The following is a 22,880-nucleotide window of genomic DNA, read 5'->3' as shown; positions in this document are numbered from 1 at the left end:
ATGTTATATGCATTTGAAGAATGTAATACACACTATATACTATATTTTGAATCACAACCAAATATGGAATGGAATAACGTCATATATTTCATAAATAAAAGTTAAATGTTCAAAAAGTATATACCAAAGAATTAGTAAAAAGTTTTTAACTGTGCTTACATATATTAAAAAAAAAAAAAAAAAAACTTGAAAAAACTAAGTTGTTGAATTCTTTGACCACATTTTGCATTTCTCCAATAAATTTCTGACCTGAAAAATAAAAACACAAATTAATTCAGAAACCGCTAGAAGCATATGAATAAACTTAATATTTTTGTAGAGACTTACAAAAGACAAAATCGAACATTTTCTCATCACACTGACTCTTCATCTCCTGCATCAATAGAAAAGGAATAACAACTTTGATTGTTACTAATATAAAATATTTGGATTACCATATATAAATATGACATATACATAGAATCAATAAATCCAAAATGAAAATCTTCAATGTATGAGCAGATATTTTAAAGTCATAAAATCAAATATACATAAAATCAACAAATCTAAAATGAAATCTTGAAGTGATTATACAACTAAAGAAATTGTTGATTAGTAATTTAAAGAATGGAAATTATATCATACTTACATTGGATTTCAACTCATATTCTTTAGTACGAAATTAATCCATTCAACTCGCACTTCATCAAGTTCAGTTTCCGTGTAAGTCTTTTTTCCATTGAACTACAAGAGGTTATTTACAAACAATTTGATAATGAAGAAGATGTACAAGTATCATGAATATAATCGTAATAAAAGTTTAGAATTTATCTCACATTTTGTTTTCTTAGGATGCTTTGATCTCTAATGAGGTCTTTCATATACCGCATTACATAAAACCCACATTCCACGTTTGTAGGTTGTTGCGGGGACTATATAAAAGCATTTTTATTATTATTAGAAACTATATATAAAGTGTCATGATCAAGCTAAACAATCATTAGCATAATATAAGTATGATAAAATTAGAGAAAATGATATTGATTACCTGAACTACTTTCTAAACTGGATTGGTCCTCCTCCTCTTTTGGATAGTTTCATAAATTTTCAAAGCACTTTACAAAAGAAATTCCAAATGTCAAAATATTTTTAGAGTAACTCAAATTGCTTAAAAATGTACGAACTAGCCAAACTTACGTGTTTATTACAATTTCAGAGCTTGTGTTTATTTTAGAATTAATCGGATCAAGTAAGTACACAATCATCAATGTTAGATCAATGACTAACAATATCCAATGGTACCTACAATTGAACAAGTCACAAGTATAAGCTTAATAAGTTTATTATCATTTGAACACATGAAATAAATAGTTTTAGATAATTATCCAATATTATAAGGAATTAAAACCAATTGTTCTAGCATAGCCTCCTCTAATCTTCTTGCAAGCAACACTGATTTTGATTTCTCCCCGGCCATAGTTTTTCCACTAACGACACAAGGGTTAACAAATACAAATTGTTTCCTCCAATTGGAAGCCTTCAACACTTGATGGAGATGACTAATAAAATAAACAAATTTTAATTAAATTCGTAATTCATAAAATCTGCAGAAATAACTATTGATGTAGCAAATTTCCTTACCTTATGTACAACATGATACATGTAACAGATAATTCTTTTACATGACATATGTACTCCATATCTACTCTTTGAAGTTGGATATTGATCTCCTCCCCAAATATGTCTCTCTAGTGGAATGTCTATGGCTTCATCATACTTGATATGCTCAACTAATGAAACAAAAGATTGAATGGACTCTTGATATTTTCCACATTCAACATTAATTGAAGCTCCCTAAGTTTAAAATTTTCAAAATAAACAAATATAAGTCAACTTTAACTTTAAGAAATTGTAATAAAGTTTTTAAGTTTAAATATTTTACCTCATCACCGACCAATACAAGATTTTTGGGCCAAGCAACAAAAAATCCCACTGCTTCTCCAACAATAAGCATCTCATCTGGGATAGGTATAGGAAGAGGGGCATCTTTTTGAATAACAACTTCAATAGACACACGTACATTGGATTCTCCTAATGGCACCGTATGAATGGCTTCATTGTGTTCAATTCTCTCATACACCGTACCATGAGCAACAATATTTTCAATGGAACCTATCGCAAGTTTACATGGTTTGCCCTATAACACAAAGTTAAAAATGTAACTTCTAATAATATCACTAGCGATATTAGAAATTATAACATCAATAGATAAAAACTACACACCTTTCTCTTATTTTGTTTAGGATCTTGAGGTGGAATGTCGTCCTTAGTTCTCACCATATTTTCTTCTAATAAAGAATCATGCTGAAAATTGCCTCTACCACCACTTTTCAATGTGTTTGAACATTTGCTCTATAACAAACACACAGATAACAACAAAAGCACTAATAAAATTACTAACAGTATTAGAAAATATAACTTTAGGTGTTCTAAATGCTACACACCTTTATAATCTTTTGGGTAAGAGCTTGGGGTGGAATGTCATCCTTAGTTCTTACTCTGTTTTCTGTTAAGAGAAAATTAGGCTGAAAATTTCCTTCATAACCACTTCTTAAGATGTTTGAACTAACATTTTCAGATTCTGGTGTATATGGTATTTGTTGTTCCATTGCAGTAAGCCTAGCTTGCAATTGTACCACCACTGCCTCAAGATCATTACACTTCTTCTCCCAATGTAATTGATTCCCACGTCTAGGCAAGTGAAAGTAGGTGCTAGGTGTGACAGAATTTCCTACACCCCTTACTCGACTAGAAGATTCAGGAGTACCCAATGCCATAGTCAGAATGTCATTGCATCCTTCAATCTTTAAACTCCCATCACTTTTTTGTTTGGTCAACTCATCCTAGAATAATACATTACTATATAAGAAAGATGAACAGTCAAGATAATATAAAATAAATGCAATCAGTACATACAAATATCTTACAATTCTCGCAGCTTGTTCCATAATTGTCTTGTCATCATATTCTCCATTTTTATTTTGACGAGCCTTTTTCCATAGAATGCTTCTGTCCAAATCTTCAGTAGATCCGGTCATACGTTTCTGTCAATTAAACATACATCAATTTTTCAAAATAATGATATCAAAATTGTTATTAAATAATAAAATTTATAACTACTTACATAGTCTTCTTGAAAGCGAGCATAGCCCTTTCGACTAATTCTATGGTTATACTTATTTTGACTTCGTCTCCATTTTTAAACCTGGCTCAAAATCTTTGAAAATGTAACACACAAAATTAATCCAAATGTATAGCATTTAATATTTTTTTTAGGTGAATAAGTCATAAAATAAAACATAAAATTTACAAGATTACAATACGAAGTTTGATGGGTCTAGCATTTAATACTGACATTTTAAATAACTAAAGTTTGATTATTTTTACCTCAAACTCTTCTGATAGTCGCCTTACAAGAAATGAGTCCCAATGTCTTTGTTCAATGAATCCATAAATTGCTGGTGGGTTTGATATGATCTCAGGATTGGACTTGTTTTCACGTATGTACTTGGTAAGTTCTTTCTTGAATGTCCTCCATTTTGAACAAATTGAAGATAACACATTTTTCTTACTTCTTTCATCCACTTTGTATGTCAACTAAGTAGTCAAAAAATATAACGTTATAAAATTCTAATTTTGATTGCACTTAAATACATGTTTAAGTGTCTTACTTACCTCCACACAACTCCATAATTTTTCTTTCAGTTCAGCTGGCACCTCAAACCAGTCTTTATAGCATATCGGAATCATTGTGCGAGCCAACACCCCATGATAGCTTGAACATTTGATTGAATTGTTTCCAATCAATTGACCATTCTCGTTATAGTCAATGGCTTTTCGTACACCAGAACTCCTATCCTTTATGACATCCGGTAATGTTGTCGAACCTCTGCCTTTTCTTTTATTAGATGTTGGTTCTGTTGCTGGTAACCATGCATCCTCTCCATCAGTAGGCAGGACATGAGAAGTATCCATCCTGTGAATAAAATAAAATAAAAATTTAAGAAAAAATGTCAAATAGTTAGACAATTAAATATAAAGACATGAAGAAAATGAATATAAGTCAAACATTTTAACATGAAAATACAATACTTAGACATACATTCTTACAAAGACATTTTTTTTTTCATCATGGATTATCGAGCCAAGTTCCCTCACAATCTCCTCGCATGTAAGATGACATAGAATCATCAACCACATCTAATGATTCAACTTCTGGCAAAACTTTTGTAAAGCCATGATGTTCTATACAAAAATCATTGAACTCATCATCCTTTTCACAAGAATATTGTTTTTGAGGAGGTTCTAGCACAACTGACCATCTCGGATCAAGTTGATCTTGTACATAAAAAACTTGCTTAGCTTGGGAAGCCAAAATGAAGGGATCGTCTTTATGGCCTATCCTCCCTAACTCAACTAATGTGAAACCCAACTCATCCACTCTAATTCCCTTTGTGTTGTCAACCCAATCACACTTAAATACCGGAATCTTGAACATATTGTAGTCAAGTTGCCATATCTCAATAATAACTCCATAGTAACTCATATCAGTAAACACTGGGTTCTTATCCTTGTAACCTGTCACATGCATTGTTGTTGCCACTAAACTAACTCCACTGTTTTGGCTAACTCGTGAGTTATCCCGATCTTTTGTGTGATAACGGCAACCATTGATGATATAGCCAGGGAATTTTATAACATCCAATCGAGGTCCTTGTGCTATCCACTTCAGGTTATTTGAGATATTATTTTGGCCACTTAATTCCTTTGAGACCTGTATATGGTTGAATAGTTAGGTAACTTTTTCTTAATAATATTTGCTATTAGAAAAAGATAAATGTTGAATTACCCCAATACCTTTTCACGAAGCCAATACATAAATGTTTTATTATGCTCAATTTGTAGCCATTTTTGACTTTGTGATTGACGATGAGATTTTAGCTTCAACCAAGCCATATGCTCCCTATCAAATCATCAATAAAGCAATATATTATGAGATAAATCTCTAACTTGTGAGAATACAATTATACAAAAATGTACATGAAATATTCTTACTCAATGTATGGTTGAATGTCACTTGTATTTTCTAACACATAACGATGTGCTTGCTCCCATTCATTACGATCAACAGTAACAACATAACCACTTGATAAAGGCCTTCCAATTTCTATATCATCATCAACTGTCATGTTCCTATTAGAAGGAATCCCGATTGCATCCACTCCAGATAAGTACTCTGCACAAAACTCAACAGCTTCTTCTACAATGTAACTTTCAGCAATGCAACCTTCAGGACAATTACGATTACGAACATAACCCTTTAAGATCTTCATGAACCTCTCAAATTGGTACATCCATCTAAAGTGAACTGGTCCACAAAGTCGAACTTCTCTAACAAGATGCACTGTCAAATGCACCATGATATCAAAGAACGAAGGTGGCAAGTACTTTTCAAGCAAACACAATGTGACCACAAGCTCTTTTTGAATCTCATCTAATTTTCCCACATCCACCACTTTGCTACAAATAGAATTGAAAAAGAAACATAACCTGATAATGGCATGTCTCACATGCTTAGGTAACACAGATCGTATTGCCACAGGTAGTAACTGTTGCATCAATACATGACAATCATGTGATTTTAGACCATAAAGTTTCAAATCTTGCATTGATACACGACTTCCCAAATTTGAAGAGTATCCTTCTGGAACCTTCAATTCCAATAATGTTGTACATACTCTTCTTTTCTCCTCCTTAGACAATGTGTAACATGCTGGAGGCAAGTATGTTCGCTTCTCCCCAATTTGTGGTGCCAATTCTTCACGCAAACCCATTTCTACAAGATCAAGGCGAGAATTAATTCCATCCTTTGTTTTTCCTGGAATATTAAGTAACGTACCAATGAGGCTCTCACACACATTCTTCTCAATATGCATAACATCCAAATTATGTCGAACATGTAAGTACTTCCAATATTCAAGATCAAAGAGTAATGATTTCTTCTTCCAACATTTTGTACCACCAACATGTAACGCTTTTTTATTTTTCTTTCCCCATATGGTTACAAGCCCTTCAACCGTATTTAATATCTCCTCCCCAGTTAACGGTATTGGGGCTAATCCAAACTCTTGCTCACCATTAAAAGCCTTTTTTTTGCCTCCGATATGGATGATAGCGTGGAAGAAATTTTCTATGGCCAACATACGTGTTCTTCTTACCATATTTTAATCTGTGAGAACATGTTCCTTCACTGCAAATTGGACAAGCATAATATCCCTTTACAGTACAACCGCTCAAATTACCTAATGCTGGAAAGTCGTTAATTGTCCACAACAATATAGCCTTCAGCCTGAAGTGTTCTTCTTTATAAGCATCATAAGCTTCAACACCTACCTCCCACAACATTTTCAAATCATCAATTAGTGGTGCCAAGTAAACATCAATGTCATTACCAGGTTGTTGTGGACCTGATATTAACAATGATAACATCATAAATTTCCTCTTCATACATAACCACAGTGGAAGATTATAGGTAATCATTATAACTGGCCAACAACTATACCTACTGCTAAGGGAACTGTGTGGATTTATTCCATCTGCAGAAATAGCTAATCGAAGGTTTCTTGGCTCTGCAGCGAAATCTGGCCACTTGTGGTCTACTAACTTCCATGATGGAGAATCCGCTGGGTGACACATTGTGCCATCATAATCTCTTTCGTGAGCATGCCATGTCAAATCCTTCGCTATTTTTGCTGATTGAAACATCCTTCGAAACCTTGGGATAGGTGGAAAATACCATAAAACTTTTGCAGGCACATCCTTTCTTATTTCAGTGGAATTCTTCTTCAACTTCCATCTGGATGTACCACATGTAGGGCATGAAGTTGCATCTTTGTACTCCTTTCTATAGAGTATGCAATCATATGGACATGCATGTATTTTCTCATATCCCATTCCCAATGCAGCAAACGTCTTCCCAGCCTCATACATGGATGATGGTATTTCATTGTTCAATGGCAGCATATCACCCAACAACGTCAGTAGGTCTGAAAACCCAGTGTGAGATAGGCTATTCGTAGTTTTGAAGTTATACAGTTTAACCAATGCAGATAACTTGGTAAACTTTGTGCAACCTGGATACAATGGTTTTTCGGCATCTTCAAGTAATTTCTTAAACACTTCAGGATCAGCCGTGCAATGATCGTATGCATCTTGAACCATTTCTATTGTTTCAGCTACATTGTCTGTGGGAGACGGGTCAAATTGTTGTTGTGAAAAATCTTGTTCATTTAAACATGGTGATGTCCCACTAGTGATTGCTTCTCCATGCCATATCCATGTGGTATAACTTTGGTCAACACCATTGAAAAAGAGATGATTTCTAATCTCTCGAATAGGTTGGCTTCTCAAGTTTCCATAGACCTTGCAAGGACAACGTATGGATTGAAGATCACTTGCACGGATCATAGCAAAATTAAGAAATTGTTCAACTCCATTCTCGTAGTCTTTTGATCTTCTATCCTTGAACATCCAAGATTTGTCCATTTTAAATGTATTTTTGAATACCTATACCAACAAAGAAATTAGAATATAAAATAATAAACTAGAGGCTACACAGTTGATAACCTTAAAGGAATGTCATTGCTAAGGCATAATTTCTTTGATAGAACATTAAATGCCTCAAGCAAACTTGCAACAAATAAATAAATAAATTACAAGATCTTATAACAAATAATTTATCTGATCTATGAATAATTGCAAAGTCAAAAAAAAGAAAAAAATAATAATTCCATAAAGTCTAAACAATTCCGTAAAGTATAAACAATGGTGGGATTGGGTGAAGCTCAAGATGAAGGAGAGAAAAATGCTCATAATGTGGAGTGCAAAAGGATTTTTTTTCATCCATTAAACATGGGTGGTGGTTTACATATTTTATCCAAAAATGCTATCTTATCCATACCTGAATCTGAATTAATGAATAGATTTAAGAGTAATTTAGTCGAAATCCTTTCATTGGATCATTGTTTGGTGAAAAGAATAACCCAATTTATTTATTTTTTTCATAATCCTCTAAGGAGAAAACACATAATTGAATAAGAACAAAATAAAATATCTTTTTTTTCTTTTCTATTTTTCCCTTTCTTGGACAATATTGCCAGAGAAACATGTTACTGTGAACCAAAATAACATGTTATTCTCAAATAGAGTAATTATCACATAGAGTAACATATTACTGTCAAACAGAGTAACATTGTTTACATTAATTTTAACAGTAATAATTACATAAATCTTATTTGATAGATCTTAATAAGAGAATTCTAAAAATATTAATTTTATTAAAAATCAACATTTACATCAAAAGTTATATTATTTTAAAATTTAATATTCTGATAATAGTGATATTTGTTAGACTTACTAAAAAAACTTTTTGTGCATGTCCTTAATGTATTAAAAATTTATTATGAGAAAATTTGATCAAATCTCTCTAAATTTAAATAACTAAGAGCTGTTTGTAAAAATTGACTATTTTAGTATTTTTTAAATTTCTTATAATATGTAAATAAATAAATAAGTTAAAAGGTTATATCTCTTAGTTGCCAAGCCAAATCTAAAATGAATCAAACTCCAAAGAAAAATGTTATGAAACCCAAATGATTTACCAAATTTTCTACCAAATCTCTCATGGATTTGAGATAAATTTCCTAGTTATTTTCCAGATAAATTTTGTGAATAAAAAACACTGGTATTTTATCATCTCAATTTATTTACTTGTGTTAAAGAAATGTGAATAGTTGAAGAATATTTTATCAGACTGTGGTTCCCTCCATTCATCTCTATAGATAAAAGAAAAGTTTCCAATTTTTTAGGAAATTGAAGAATAGTTGCTGTACCAATTTGAGGAGCAGGAGCAATAGCACAGAGTGTAACTTTCGAAATAGGTAGGCATGATAGCACTCAGCAGCACCTATGCTATACAATTTTACATCTTAAAATTATTAGGTATTATAATTTTTAATTATTTTATATTTTTTCCCTCATTTACCTCAAAAACCAAGGACTATAAACAACCAAGCATGCTCAAGCAAAACTGAAAAACAAAAACAAAAAAAAAGGTGTTGAACATAGATCCCATGAATGAGCATGTGAAGATTCTGTTATGGAATTAATAAATAATACCAATCTCCACGACTTGGGTAAACAATCACACACACAATTAATCTAAAAATGGACAAGAAGATCAAACACTCAAACAAGAAACATAAGAGATTTATGTGGTTCACCCAAACAAAATAATTCTTTTTTTAAGAAAGCAAGCCTTTCATAAATGAATTTTTTTGGGGAGGTCAGACAATTTTTGTTCTCTGTATATATCAATCTCCAAGTTAAAGATAAATGAATTTTTGCTTACATCCATCTCATCATGGGACCAAATCATTAAGCACCCAAGCACAACAGCTCATGCCTCACCTTTGACATGCAAAACTTTTTCCTTACATATTCTACTGTTTTTTTTTTTTTTTTTTAAATACACCGTTAAAAAAAATTAAAATTTTCAAAGATTATTTATGCCCCATAAATAGGAAAACATATGAAAATAATTATTATTTTTTAATTTTTTTCAACTGAACTTGTTTTTGAAAAAAAATTAGAAACAAATTCTAAAAAACTCAACCAAACAGCATAAACTATCTAAGTTAGAGTTAAGAACTACAAAGTACCAACCAATACTAAATGAAGCTTCATCAACTCCAGCCTTTTTGCTAAATGTTCTAAATTAATAGAGTTATAGAATCAGTACTTGAAAGTGTTGCAGAGCAAACAAGTCACCTTTAACAAAAACAAAGAAAAATTAACGTTCATAACTTATTACCTTCCAAACCATAAAAAAATAGAGAAAGAAAAACATGACTCTATCTACCCTTTCTAGCCATGTAAAACACATCCAATTTGAATGGGAATTTCTGGTTCACTAGTGTAACCAGCTAATCTGGAACTTCAATGTTAAATGCAATGCTGCATGTGCTTGGACACAAGACACCCATCGATACAAATGACATGGATAAGTTGATACAACAAACCTTTTTTATTTTAATTTTACTTTGGTGAAAAGGAAAATTTATAAAATAAATATGTATAATGACACTTAACAGAGGCCAATAGAGTAGTGAGTTTCGGTATTTCGGCACTCAACCACTGGTTGCAAAGAGTGACAATCATCATTCGTCTGGTTCGAGTAGGAAGGATAGCAACCTTCAAATGATCCAAGCATAGCAAGTTTCTATAATTAAGAACCGACGGAAGAACAGAAAAGAAAATTCCAAAATATATAGAAGGCCAACCAAATACACATCCTTAGTGTAACGCCCTCAAATAAACCCATAATAACCATAACATTAACATGCATTTATAAAAGAAAACGAATCATTTGAGTTAGTCATCAGAGTATTCTTATTGAAAAACATCACATGTAACATCCTACAACATCAAAATAAATGCCCTAAGGGCTTACATCTTTCCAAGCTAACACTTGGACACAAAAAGGATGAGTACTAACTCATTTACAAGTTAAGCCCTAGGCTTGAATGTTTACATGAAATTTCAAAAATAACAAAATAAAACATATAACTAAAGACAAGTCTTCAAAATCCCAAACATCAAATCCTTCCAGGCTAAGTCCGTGGAGGTAGCTTATCACCTGAACCTGAAAATGATGTTCCCATAAAGGGTGAGCCACAGCCCAGTAGAAAAATACTAAACCAAATATAAGCATTGAATAAAGCCATAGCATTCAATAGATGGTTAACCAAGATAATCAATTTTATCATTAAACATGTCTAAGACACATTTCACTTTCCATTATTATCAACATGGCTCAGAACCTGGCCAAACTCACAACAGTGAATTATATATATCATATTCACATTACTTCCAATATCAACAAAACAAATGAGACTCATGCTCATATCGAAACACTTCATACTTCCCATTTGATACACATTTTAGTGATGTATCAATAATCATGTAAAAATACTTCAATATAATAAGCACACATAAAAATGGTGCTAATGGAGTCCATCCCCTATCTCCTCCCAAACGAAAATCCGGTTTAGAGGTCCATCCCCTATCTTCCCCTAAACCGTGGAGTACATCCCCTATCTCCTCCCACACAATATGCAAATGCAATGCTCAACCAATACACGTATTTTCAGTATTAATTCAATAGTCAAAATTAATGACTTAACCAATGTGATTAGTTTCAGTTATTCCTAATCCACATGCAATGTCTACAACAATCACGACTATCCTCCACCGATAGCCCAAAACAGTTATTTCTAGACTGGAAATAAATATATCAACAATTCAATAGGTGAGTGATTTAAATCATCCAACTACACCATTTAATCAATGAATTCATCAATTTCATGAATTTAACCAAATTCCCCAATTCCCTTAAATTAATTTTACAAATTAATTAATTAATACAACTAGGGTTTTTCCCAAAATTATCTAAGTAACCCCAACATCTTAAAATACCAAAACTTAGAACAAAGCTTATAAAATAGAGTAGGAAATCCCTACCTTGAAGATCACAACTAAAATAGAGAAGATGGAGATGGTGACCCAAAATCCAAAGTGCTCCAAATCCTCTCTTTTTCAGATTAAAAGAAAGATCTCGCGAAGCTCTACCTTTCTTCCAAAGGAACTAGGGTAGAAGACCACAAGGAATAGATCAAATCTTAGAGAGAAAGTGAGAGTAGAGAGGGAAACTCTCAAATGGCGGTTTTTAAAGGTTAAGAAAGAAAAGGTAGGTCAAAAAGTGATCCAAAAAGTGAAATCACGGACTGATATAATCGACTCTACGCTCGAGCGTAGAAAGCCCCGCTCGAGCGTAAGACACAGAATCATGCTCGAGCGTGAAGAAAGCCGCTCGAGCGTCGTTTGCACCCTTCCAGAAGTTTTGCAGGCGCTGGCACCCGCTCGAGCGTCAAACTCCCCGCTCGAGCGAAGGAGCAAAAACAAGGGATCACGCTCGAGCGTAAAAACTACCGCTCGAGCGGAAGAACTGCAGAGCAAAATACTGGGGGATGGAAAATCACGCTCGAGCGTCAAGATTCCCACTCGAGCGGAGAAGCATCAACGAAGGGACCGCTCGAGCGTTAAAACTTCCGCTCGAGCGTGAAGGCCAAAATCTGGGCATCACCTATTGGCATCCAAAATCAACCAACCTGTAACAGACCCGCCCAACACAACCTATACCTCAAATACAAAGAGATTAAAGGACAACAACAACCAATAAGTAATGACAGGATCCACAGAACCTAAGTCCGGATATAATAATTTAAAGAGAAAAGACCGGGGTCGCTATACTTAGCATACATACAAATACAATACACCCAACAAGTTAAAAGACCAATCAAATACATATCCATATCCAATACCACAAGAGGATAAATACACATACAGAGAAGAAAATTAATTAGTCCAACTCCTTGTCTTATTATGCAAGTCCTTTATGGGAGTAATTAATTGTTTTCCTCAACACCCATATTCTAAAATGTTCACACATGACAAGTTTTAGCATGATTTATTGTTTCTCTGAGTACACCCTGAAATGTGTAGTAATTGACGATGATTCACAATAAAGATTTCCCGGAAAGGAAGAGCTTACATTCCAACTTAGATCTAGAATTTTGCGTTACGAAGCATCAGTTCTTTGAGTCTAATGAAGGCATAGGAACTCAGCTTGAACGTGGAAAGGGGGTATTGAAAACTTACCTACAGATTCCACTAATAATAACCTATATCACACAAAAGGGGCATAAAAACCTATATCTATAAAATTCCACTAATAATAACCAAAATCATAAATATATAAACACAGAAGGGACATAAAAAAATAGAGAACTCACCAGAAATTCCAAGAAGTTTTTGATTTCAAAAGACAATTTTGAGTAACTTCAATGGTGGTTCGGAGTTGTGAATAACTTCAATGGTGGTTTGGAGCTGATGAAACAGGGCTTCGTTTCAGAAACAGAAGGCAAATTCCAAGAAGTTTTTGATTTCAAAAGACAATTTTGAGTAACTTCAATGGTGGTTCGGAGTTGTGAATAACTTCAATGGTGGTTTGGAGCTGATGAAACATGGCTTCTTTTCAGAAACAGAAGGCAAGAAGAAGGAGAAGGAGAAGGGACATGCGTGTTTGTGAAATTCAATGGGGAATGGAAGAGTCGTCTCTCTCGGGTATGGGTATGGGTAGAATAAAGGCGCGAATTGTATAGTATATTTTATATAAAAATCAAATTGAAATGTGATTAAATATATATATATATATAAATATATATATATATATATATATTCACATTTAGAAATAAAGTGTGAAAAAGTGTGAATAAGAAATAAAAAATAAAAAATAATTATCATTTTAACTTTTGGGCAGGTTATATACATACGTATGGCTGTTTCAATTAAATTTGTAAAAAATTATTTCTAACCACTCGAAAGATAAAAATTATATTAAAATGAAAATTATTTTTTATTTTTTATTTCTTAACTAAATTAATTTTTAATTTTAAAAAAAAATTCTAAAAATCAAACTATACAAGCCTAAGAATATTTTGATAAGTCATTTCTTACGTTGATAACTAATTTAATTATTTGTTAATTTTACGACATTTTTACCATCAAGCTTGTTTGGTAACCATTTCGTTTTCAGTTTTCAATTTATATTTACAAAAATTTTAAAAAGTGTAATAAAAACTTGTTTGATAATTTTTTTAGTTTATAAATGGTTGTCTCAGTTTGTAAATTTGAGGAAAAAACGTAAATTCAAAAAATGAGCATACGTTGGTTTTTAAACAGAAATTTAAAACCTTTACTAACAAATTTTTTTTTCAATTAATCTTTTTTTTCAAATAATTTTTTTCCAATTAATTTTTTTTTTCAATGAATTTTTTTTCCAACTAATACTAACCAAGAGGGCAATTGGTAATGCTACTTTAAACCTTAAAGAGGGGGATTGTAATTTTTAAAATGTAAGGGGTGTCAATGTAATTTACCCAATGAGGGAAAAATTAGTATTTAAAAAAATTAAATTGCTGAAGGGGGGAATCTGTAATGAAACTTTAAATCTCAGGGAGGAGATGTAATTTCCAAAAGGTGAGGGGGTGAACTGTAATAAACATAAACCTCAGGGGGGTGTCAATGTAATTTACCAAAAAAAATTAATTGGAAAAAAAATTATTTGAAACAAAATTAATTGAAAAAAAAATTTGCTAGTTAAATTTTTAAATTTCTGTTTAAAAATCAACGTAAACTTATTTTTTGAATTTACGTTTTTTTCTCAAATTTACAAACTGAGACAACCATTTATAAACCAAAAAACTTATCAAACAAGTTTTTATGATAGTTTTTAAAATTTTTGTAAATATAAATTGAAAACTGAAAATGAAATGATTTAGCAAACAGGCTTTAGATGGTAAAAATGTTATAAAATTAACAAATAATTAAATAAGTTACCAATGTAAGAAATGACTTATCAAAAGATTCTTAGACCATATATGGTTTGATTTTTAAAAATTCTTTTTAAAAATTAAAAATTAATTTGGTAAAGAAATAAACAATAAAAAATAATTATCATTTAAGGGTAAAAAATAATTATCATTTTAACTTTTGGACAAGTTATATACATACGTATGGCTGTTTCAATTTAATTTGTAAAAAATTATTTCTAACAACTTGAAAGATAAAATTATATAAAAATGATAATTATTTTTTATTTTTTATTTCTTAACCAAATTAATTTTTAATTTTTAAATTTTTTTATCTAAAAATCAAACCATACATAGCCTAAGAATCTTTTGATAAGTCATTTCTTATGTTGGTAACTTATTTAATTATTTGTTAATTTTACGACATTTTTACCATTATTTTCAGTTTTCAATTTATATTTACAAAAATTTAAAAAGCTGTCATAAAAATTTGTTTGATAATTTTTTTGATTTAGAAATGGTTATCTCAGTTTGTAAATTTGAGGAAAAAACATAAATTCAAAAAATGAGTTTATGTTGGTTTTTAAACAGAAATTTAAAAATTTTACTAACAAATTTTTTTTTTCAATTAATTTTTTTAATTAAATTTTTTTCAAATAATTTTTTTTCAATGAATTTTTTTTCCAACTAATACTAACCAATGGCGCAATTGGTAATGCTACTTTAAACCTTAGGGAGGGGATTGTAATTTCTAAAATGTGAGGGGTGTCAATGTAATTTACCCAGTGAGGGCAAAATTAGTATTTAAAAAAATTAAATTGTTAAAAGGGGAAATCTCTAATGAAACTTTAAACCTCAGGGGGGAGATGTAATTTCTAAAAGGTGAGGGAGGAACTGTAATAAACATAAACCTCAGGGGGCGTTAGTGTAATTTACCTAAAAAAATTATTTGAAAAAAAATTAATTGAAAAAAAATTTTGCTAGTAAAATTTTTAAATTTCTATTTAAAAACCAACGTAAACTTATTTTTTGAATTTACGTTTTTTTCCTCAAATTTACAAACAGAGACAACCATTTATAAACAAAAAAAATTATCAAACAAGTTTTTATGACAGTTTTTAAAATTTTTGTAAATATAAATTGAAAACTGAAAATGAAATGGTGCAAACAGGCTTTAGATGGTAAAAATGTTGTAAAATTAACAAATAATTAAATAAATTACCAACGTAAAAATGACTTATCAAAAGATTCTTAGACCATATATATATGGTTTGATTTTTAGAAATTCTTTTTAAAAATTAAAAATTAATTTGGTTAAGAAATAAAAAATAATAATAATTATCATTCAAGGGTAAAAAATAATTATCATTTTAACTTTTCAGCAGGTTATATACATACGTATAGTTGTTTCAATTTAATTTGTAAAAAATTATTTCTAACCACTCGAAAGATAAAAATTATATAAAAATGATAATTATTTTTTTATTTTTTATTTCTTAACCAAATTAATTTTTAATTTTTAAATTTTTTTTTCTAAAAATCAAACCATACATAGCCTAAGAATCTTTTGATAAGTCATTTCTTATATTGGTAACGTATTAATTATTTGTTAATTTTACGACATTTTTACCATCTGAAGCCTGTTTAGTAACCATTTCGTTTTCAGTTTTCAATTTATATTTACAAAAATTTTAAAAACTGTTATAAAAACTTATTTGATAATTTTTTTGATTAATAAATGGTTGTCTCAATTTGTAAATTTGAGGAAAAAACATAAATTCAAAAAATAAGTTTATGTTGGTTTTTAAATAGAAATTTACAAATTTTACTAACAATTTTTTTTTCAATTTATTTTTTTTCCAGTAATTTTTTTTCTAATTATTTTTTTTTCAATGAATTTTTTTTCGAACTAATACTAACCGAGGGGGCAATTGGTAATTCTACTTTAAACCTTAGGGAGGGGATTGTAATTTCTACAATGTAAGGGGTGTCAATGTAATTTACCTAGTAAGGGCAAAATTAGTATTTTAAAAAAATTAAATTGTTGAGGGGGGAATCTGCAATGAAACTTTAAACTTCAGGGAGGGAGATGTAATTTCCAAAACGTGAGGGGAGAACTGTAATAAACATAAACCTCAGGGGGTGTCAGTGTAATTTACCCTATATATATGTATGTATATATAATCACACTCACTACAACAAAAAACACATTTAATAGCATTCGATGAATGCTATTGAAAGTAAACAATAGCATTCGTTGGAATGCTATGTTTGCCCATGTTATTAAAGGTGTATCATTTTTGATAACATTTATCAAATGTTATGGTTGAATGCTAGCGTAAATATATTATAACAATTTTTGAATGTTATGAAATATTTGAAAGTTACTAAAAATACCAAAGGATAACAGTTTGTTAATTCTATGAAATTGCTTTTATAGAAATCTAGTAATGTTACAATTTGCTATATCATAACTAACTAAGAATGTTATAATAAAGCATGTCAACAAACTTTTTGATAACATTTTTTTAATGCTATAAATTCCTCATTATGATAGCAATTTTAAATGCTATCATATAGTATTTATAAATATAATAAAAATCCATTCCAACACCAATATTGAAAACCTAAATCCTGTAAATGCAACAAACACATTTTCATCCATCACATACAAAACACTATCATCATTTGAAAAATAACTCATCACCACAAATTTCAAGAAATAATAAAATTGTCATAACATTGTCTTAATAAAGTACCAAAACACAATCTCTCACTATGTTTAGAAAGATATAAACAAAAACTTAAAGCCATAATGTCGGTATGTACAAGACATAATGACACATTCAAATTCCTTTTTCTGCACCCACAAACTTCCAAGCTGACTTCTATTGGTCCCATCTTCTTTCCAAAGCTAATAACTACAAAACAATAATCAACATGTAACAGTAAGTATAATCAGTTTAAAAATGGAGTCTATATCATTAAAAAGGAAAAATAAAAATAAAATTATATCAATAAACAAAGTATTTCTACCTAATGCTTATATCTCTACTTTATTTCCCTTTCAAAAGCATGTAAGGAAATACATAGTGACAGAGTGAATGCAAAGGAGAATTGCCATTAAGAATTTTTTGAAAAAAAAAAAATGAATGTTTTACCGGTACATGCAAGCTTTATGTTTGTGTGCATGTGTATGTATTTTTATATTTAGTTTTCTGCAAAAGGCTCAAACATGTGCTCACTTATTGCTATTCTGTGATAGAAGCTGAAAAATTTCTTAAATATTCTAAAATGGTGGAGTGTCACAGATTCGTCCAAAAAATTTTAAGAGTTGGCAACATAGTGGCTTGTAATGGATATGATGATGCGATGAAATGTATTTGAAAATCTTTATTTTATGTAGTTTTGTCAATTATTTGGTTCTCAAGGAATTACCCTGTTTTCAATTAGACATAGATGTGACTGTTATGAACTTAAGGAGATGGTAAAAGTTTGAGCAACTTTTTGGTGAAGGCAACACAAGAGGGATTATTTTTCTGCATTGATGATTGCTAGTCTTGAAATGTGGGAGTAGAAGACACAAAAACTAGAAAGCTATTCAAGTTAGATTGGATCTTATAATGGCAATATTAGTGTTTTCATGATGGGTAATATGTTGTTTAATTAGAAGTTTTTGTGGAGTTTTGTATTAGTTGTTATGTTGTTATCTTGCTAACTAATTCATACTTGTTGATTTGACTTCTTGACACATTTGGGCTTTAGCTTACTCTTCTTTTTGTAATATCCTATCGCTTTAAAATGTGTTATTTCTTTTGTAATATCAAGCATTCCTTACTCCTCTTTGTATTGTCTTATCTCTTAATAAAGTGTACTTCTATTGCATTATAACGATTCCATTTTCTTGGATATTTTACTTCTATTACACAAGTTGAAATGTTTTGATACAAAAAAAGTTTTGTTTGGGGTGATCCTATGTATACTACTTGCCAAGTTCCCCTTCCTTTCCATTTTGACCTTATGATTAGGGTTTTAGGATGTTTGATTGAATGCTAAATGACATTCTGTGGAAGAGTTGAAAACATGTTGATCAGGATGGCAAATAAGGTGTTAACAATTAAATACAGATATAAAATCAACCATATGTTGAGCCACACAAAATACCTCCAGAGTGAATATAAGCATTCTGAATGTCTTTATCTGTACTTGTTACTGAGGTACAACATAAGGCTTCAGTTAATGAGTAGCAAAAACTCTGATGCGTGCAGCACCATTTCTCATGTGTAGACACAGCAACTGAACTTTCTTCACAGCTCAAAACCAAATATCTGCATGCAGCAAGGAGTTCAATGCAAAGATATATATAGGGCTCCATACGTCACGCTGCAATAGCTAAGATATCTCAAAGACTCAACCTGTGGGCATAGAAAGTCATTGAGGAAATGGACATAGATAATGTTTTAGTTTAGCATGATGGAATATACTAGTTACAGAACAAAGCTAGAGATGCAATTTGTTTTTACCAACCTTTGCAAACAATAGAGAAGAAGCAAGTTTTTCCAGAAACAATGGAATGGCAAATGGCTCAAAAAGAGGTGTAGAAGCAAATGCCATCTTGTAGGTGAAAAATAGGTGTTGGTTAAGAACTAAGAAGGAAATATAACTTTCTAGTGTACCGAAGAAGCTTGATAAAAAGCAAAGAATTGTAGCCCTTTTGAAAGCCACACTATAGAGGGAAATGTAAAATAACTCAATCTAGAAAAGCAACAATTATTAGCTTTAAAATGATTACCAAATGAAAGTTTTCTTTTCTATCCACATATTTTGATGACAAGAAAATTACACTTCTTTGCTGCTCCCAGTTTATAAAAGCATTTAAGCAGCACATAAATATGATTTTATGAACAAATACAGATTAAACTTTGAAACATGTTGTTTGGATTGTTCGGTTTTCAAAATGCATATTATCTATTTTATTTTATTAATCCAACACCTCTTCCAATCCAAGTTGAACAACAAAGTATTAAATAATAAACAATAACAAGGCAAGGTCAACATTATCATTTCTGACAATAATGTACAAAATCAAATTCACACACCAAGACAACTTAGCAGAGCTTCAAGCTACTTAACTTTGGCTACATAAACTATACTTTTCAAGTCATTTTCGTAATTAATAGCTCAACATCTGTTGTTTATCTATAGTAGGCAACCACTTTCTAAGGGCGTACAAAGAAAGCCCTGACATTTGACTAAAAGAGAAAATATAATCAGGAATTAATCAAAATTCACTTTTTGCAACAACAGTGTTTCTATTAATAAGTTTGTGCATAGAAATTGTGGGAATATAGGTAAAACAAACCACAAGCCTATGCAAGTAGAAAATATCATTAACAAAAAGAGAAGAATATCGCTGAAAGCGCTAGGAGCAAATTACATACCACTAGTGCTCTTGACAGCTCATCCTTTTTCTCATCAACTTCTTCACCTTTTGGCTAGTTTGAAAAATAAAGAAAAATGAATTAGCAAGAAAAGAAAAATATAGTGTAAGTAAATGAATCAAAATACATGCATTTTACACTCTTCCCGAGAGAGAGAGAGAGAGAGAGAGAGAGAGAGAGAGAGATTGTGAAATACACCTCTTTATGGTGCCCTGCCCATCAACCACAAAATCTATTCTCAAATTTGCTTTGAGGGGAAAAAAATTCCAAAAAAATTAAGTCACCCTACATGAAGCTGGTAAGTCGAAGCAATGCATTCAACAATAACACATGAAAAATTAATCCAACTTTTATCTATATAAAGTCCTAGAATTCAATGAGGGCAAATGCATACATTCAAACAGAGAAATAGAAACAAATATAATAAATCTACTAGGAAGCTTTTGAATTGGGCAAACCTTTTTTGGTCTTATTCATTAACTAAAATTTAAAATTGCCCAGGTTATACATTCTCCCATGTGTATGACTTTAGTAGATTTTCAACTTAGTCTTACAACTATAGTTTGTTGTCATAGTGCAGATTATTCATGGTAATTTTGTCAAACACTTGGTGATCAACCCACTTTATATAGGATCATTGAGTTCACAAGTATATGATTAATTAGTTTACAAACAGTGAGTTCAAAGGGAGGTCAGTGGGTAGGGAAAGAGTGAAAGAGAGAGATGAATGAGGTACAAATTTGTGGGTGTAGAAAAAGGAAGTCCTTGATAAAGGCCTTGAGCCAAAAGGCTAATCTGACCTTGAACACAAATCAGCAACATTCAGCAATCAGCCCCTAACCATTAGCAGCAACTAAGACAGACTAAACATCAGCATGAACACAAATCAACAACATTCAACAATCAACAACATTCTAATATATGCCTATTTTCACGTTTTGTTCAATAAAAAAATATAAAATTGCACTATAAATAGAATTATTATTCGCCGTTATAAAAAAAAAATGAATTAATGAATGATGATTCTATTTTATTATGGTGAAATCAAACACTACAATAAGTTAATAAGATGAAGACGAGAATGGTTCACTTTTTTAATTAACCTTACAAGACTCCAAGACAAAGTAGTTCACTATAATAAATTGAATATAATCATTCAATTCTATTCTATTTTATTCCAGTATGACTCTTTCTATTTCTTTTCTTTTTTATTCTGTGAGAGTGAGACAAATGATTTAAACAAACAAAAAACAAATTGCAGACACCATGATTAATGGTGGGGAGCAACCAACTTAGATAATAAATAAGATTGAAAGAGGTGGGTCTGGTATGGGTATGCTGAACAAACTTCTGAATTGCAACTATGGACTCTTAATGTAGAGTTGTTTTGTTGTGTGTAGTTTGTTTTGGTTATTGGGTCATATAGATTTGTATCTCATCTCTGTTTTATAGTAGAGAGAGAGAGAGAGAGAGAGAGAGAGAGAGAGAGAGAGAGAGAGAGAAATATTCTTAACAATGGTGATGAATGGTTTTGGGGACTGCGTGACTACACTTTGAGGTCTCCACAAGCGTCGTTGCGATCAACAAAATCAAAACCCAATCCATACAATCAGCAAAATCAAAACCCAATCCACATATATATATATACACGCACAAGCAAAATCAATCCAGCCCAAAAATTATACACAAAAAACAACATGCATGTATCAATCAATATAAAAAAATTAGAGAAAATACTTACAATCTGTTCCCAAAATTCTCTCTTTTCGGCTGTACTTGAGATTAATTTTTAGGATTTCATATAAACAAAAAAAATAGAAACTGTAATCAATACATATATATAATCATTGATGAAGGAAATCGGAAAGAAGAGAGAACATTACCTTTAAACAACTAAACACTAAAAATCACAAAGCTTCACAAAAACGTAGGGTAAGAAGTAGTCCTCGAAGTATTGTTGTTGATCATCACAATGAGAGAAAAAATAGGAAACTGATTTGGGAGTGGGTTTGCTGAAAAATAAGGGCGCCAGATTTTAGCGCAAAAAATCTGGGTCTTTTCATTTTAATATAATTGATAGCATTATATTTTTATTTATAGCATTTATACATTGTAATTAAAATCTTAAATTTATGAAATATTTCACAACATGTATGAAAAGCTATTAAAATTATATTAAATGTTATAAAAATTGAAATGTTCTCACCAGATGCTATTTTATTATAAAATGCCACAAATGCATCACATTTAATAGCATTTTTAAAAGAATGTTATAAAAAAATGCTATAAAATGTGTTTTTTGTTGTAGTGACTTTAATTAGAAGTGTGATTAATATATATATATATATATATATATAATCACACTTAAGTAGAAAATGACATAAAAAATAAATATTATCACACTTAATCAGATTAAGTGTGATTAAAAATTTTGGAAATTGTATATTTTATATAAAAATTAATTTGAAATATTTTATACAATCACACCTATTTAGGAAGTGTGGTTAAAAAGTAGTAATGTAGATATAATCACATTTTAATTACAAAAATACATAAATAATCACACTTTAATTAGAATGTGTGATTAAAAAATATATAAATAATCACACTTATTTAAAATGTGTGATTAAAAAGTAATAGTATATATATAATCACACTTTAATTAGAATGTGTGATTAAAAATATATATAAATAATCACACTTTAATTAGAATGTGTGATTAAAAAATATATATATAATCACACTCATTTAAAAAGTGTGATTAAAAAGTAGTAGTGTATATATAATCACACTTTAATTAGAAGGTGTGATTAAAAAATATATAAATAATCACACTTTAATTAGAATGTGTGATTAATATATATATATATAATCACACTTATTTAAAAAGTGTGATTAAAAAGTAGTAGTG

The 22,880-nt window shown here is 30.5% G+C and overlaps 1 protein-coding gene, 1 long non-coding RNA gene and 1 pseudogene across 3 annotated transcripts; all 3 read right to left on the bottom strand.

Annotated features, from left to right (window-relative positions):
• Window positions 1-84: 84 nt before the first annotated feature.
• LOC145822200 (uncharacterized) lies at window positions 85-4,014 on the bottom strand. The gene is made up of 12 exons (XM_082918803.1): window positions 3,715-4,014; window positions 3,407-3,636; window positions 3,164-3,224; window positions 2,967-3,083; window positions 2,484-2,882; window positions 2,263-2,391; window positions 1,922-2,176; window positions 1,757-1,833; window positions 1,188-1,281; window positions 816-911; window positions 629-723; window positions 85-373 (listed from the first exon to the last, which is right to left on the bottom strand). The coding sequence occupies exons 1-11, from the start codon at window positions 4,012-4,014 to the stop codon at window positions 637-639; spliced, it is 1,845 nt and encodes a 614-aa protein (XP_082774929.1). The 3' UTR covers window positions 85-373; window positions 629-636.
• Window positions 4,015-4,168: 154 nt separating this feature from the next.
• LOC145822199 (uncharacterized) lies at window positions 4,169-7,584 on the bottom strand (annotated as a pseudogene).
• Window positions 7,585-17,276: 9,692 nt separating this feature from the next.
• LOC145821262 (uncharacterized) lies at window positions 17,277-22,035 on the bottom strand. Of its 2 annotated transcripts, none has more exons than XR_014363286.1 (5): window positions 21,853-22,035; window positions 21,711-21,739; window positions 19,970-20,023; window positions 18,693-18,943; window positions 17,277-17,449 (listed from the first exon to the last, which is right to left on the bottom strand). It is a non-coding gene; the product is annotated as an uncharacterized LOC145821262 (long non-coding RNA). The 2 variants fall into 2 exon arrangements; XR_014363285.1 differs by having other exon boundaries at window positions 18,693-18,856.
• Window positions 22,036-22,880: the final 845 nt, after the last annotated feature.

This window comes from Camellia sinensis, chromosome 3 (assembly GCF_055761805.1).
Source record: "Camellia sinensis isolate YWXY chromosome 3, ASM5576180v1, whole genome shotgun sequence".
NCBI classification, from domain to species: Eukaryota; Viridiplantae; Streptophyta; class Magnoliopsida; order Ericales; family Theaceae; genus Camellia; species Camellia sinensis.
The sequence above is the reverse complement of the archived record's forward strand: the minus strand, read 5'-3'. Positions and strand labels throughout refer to the sequence as shown.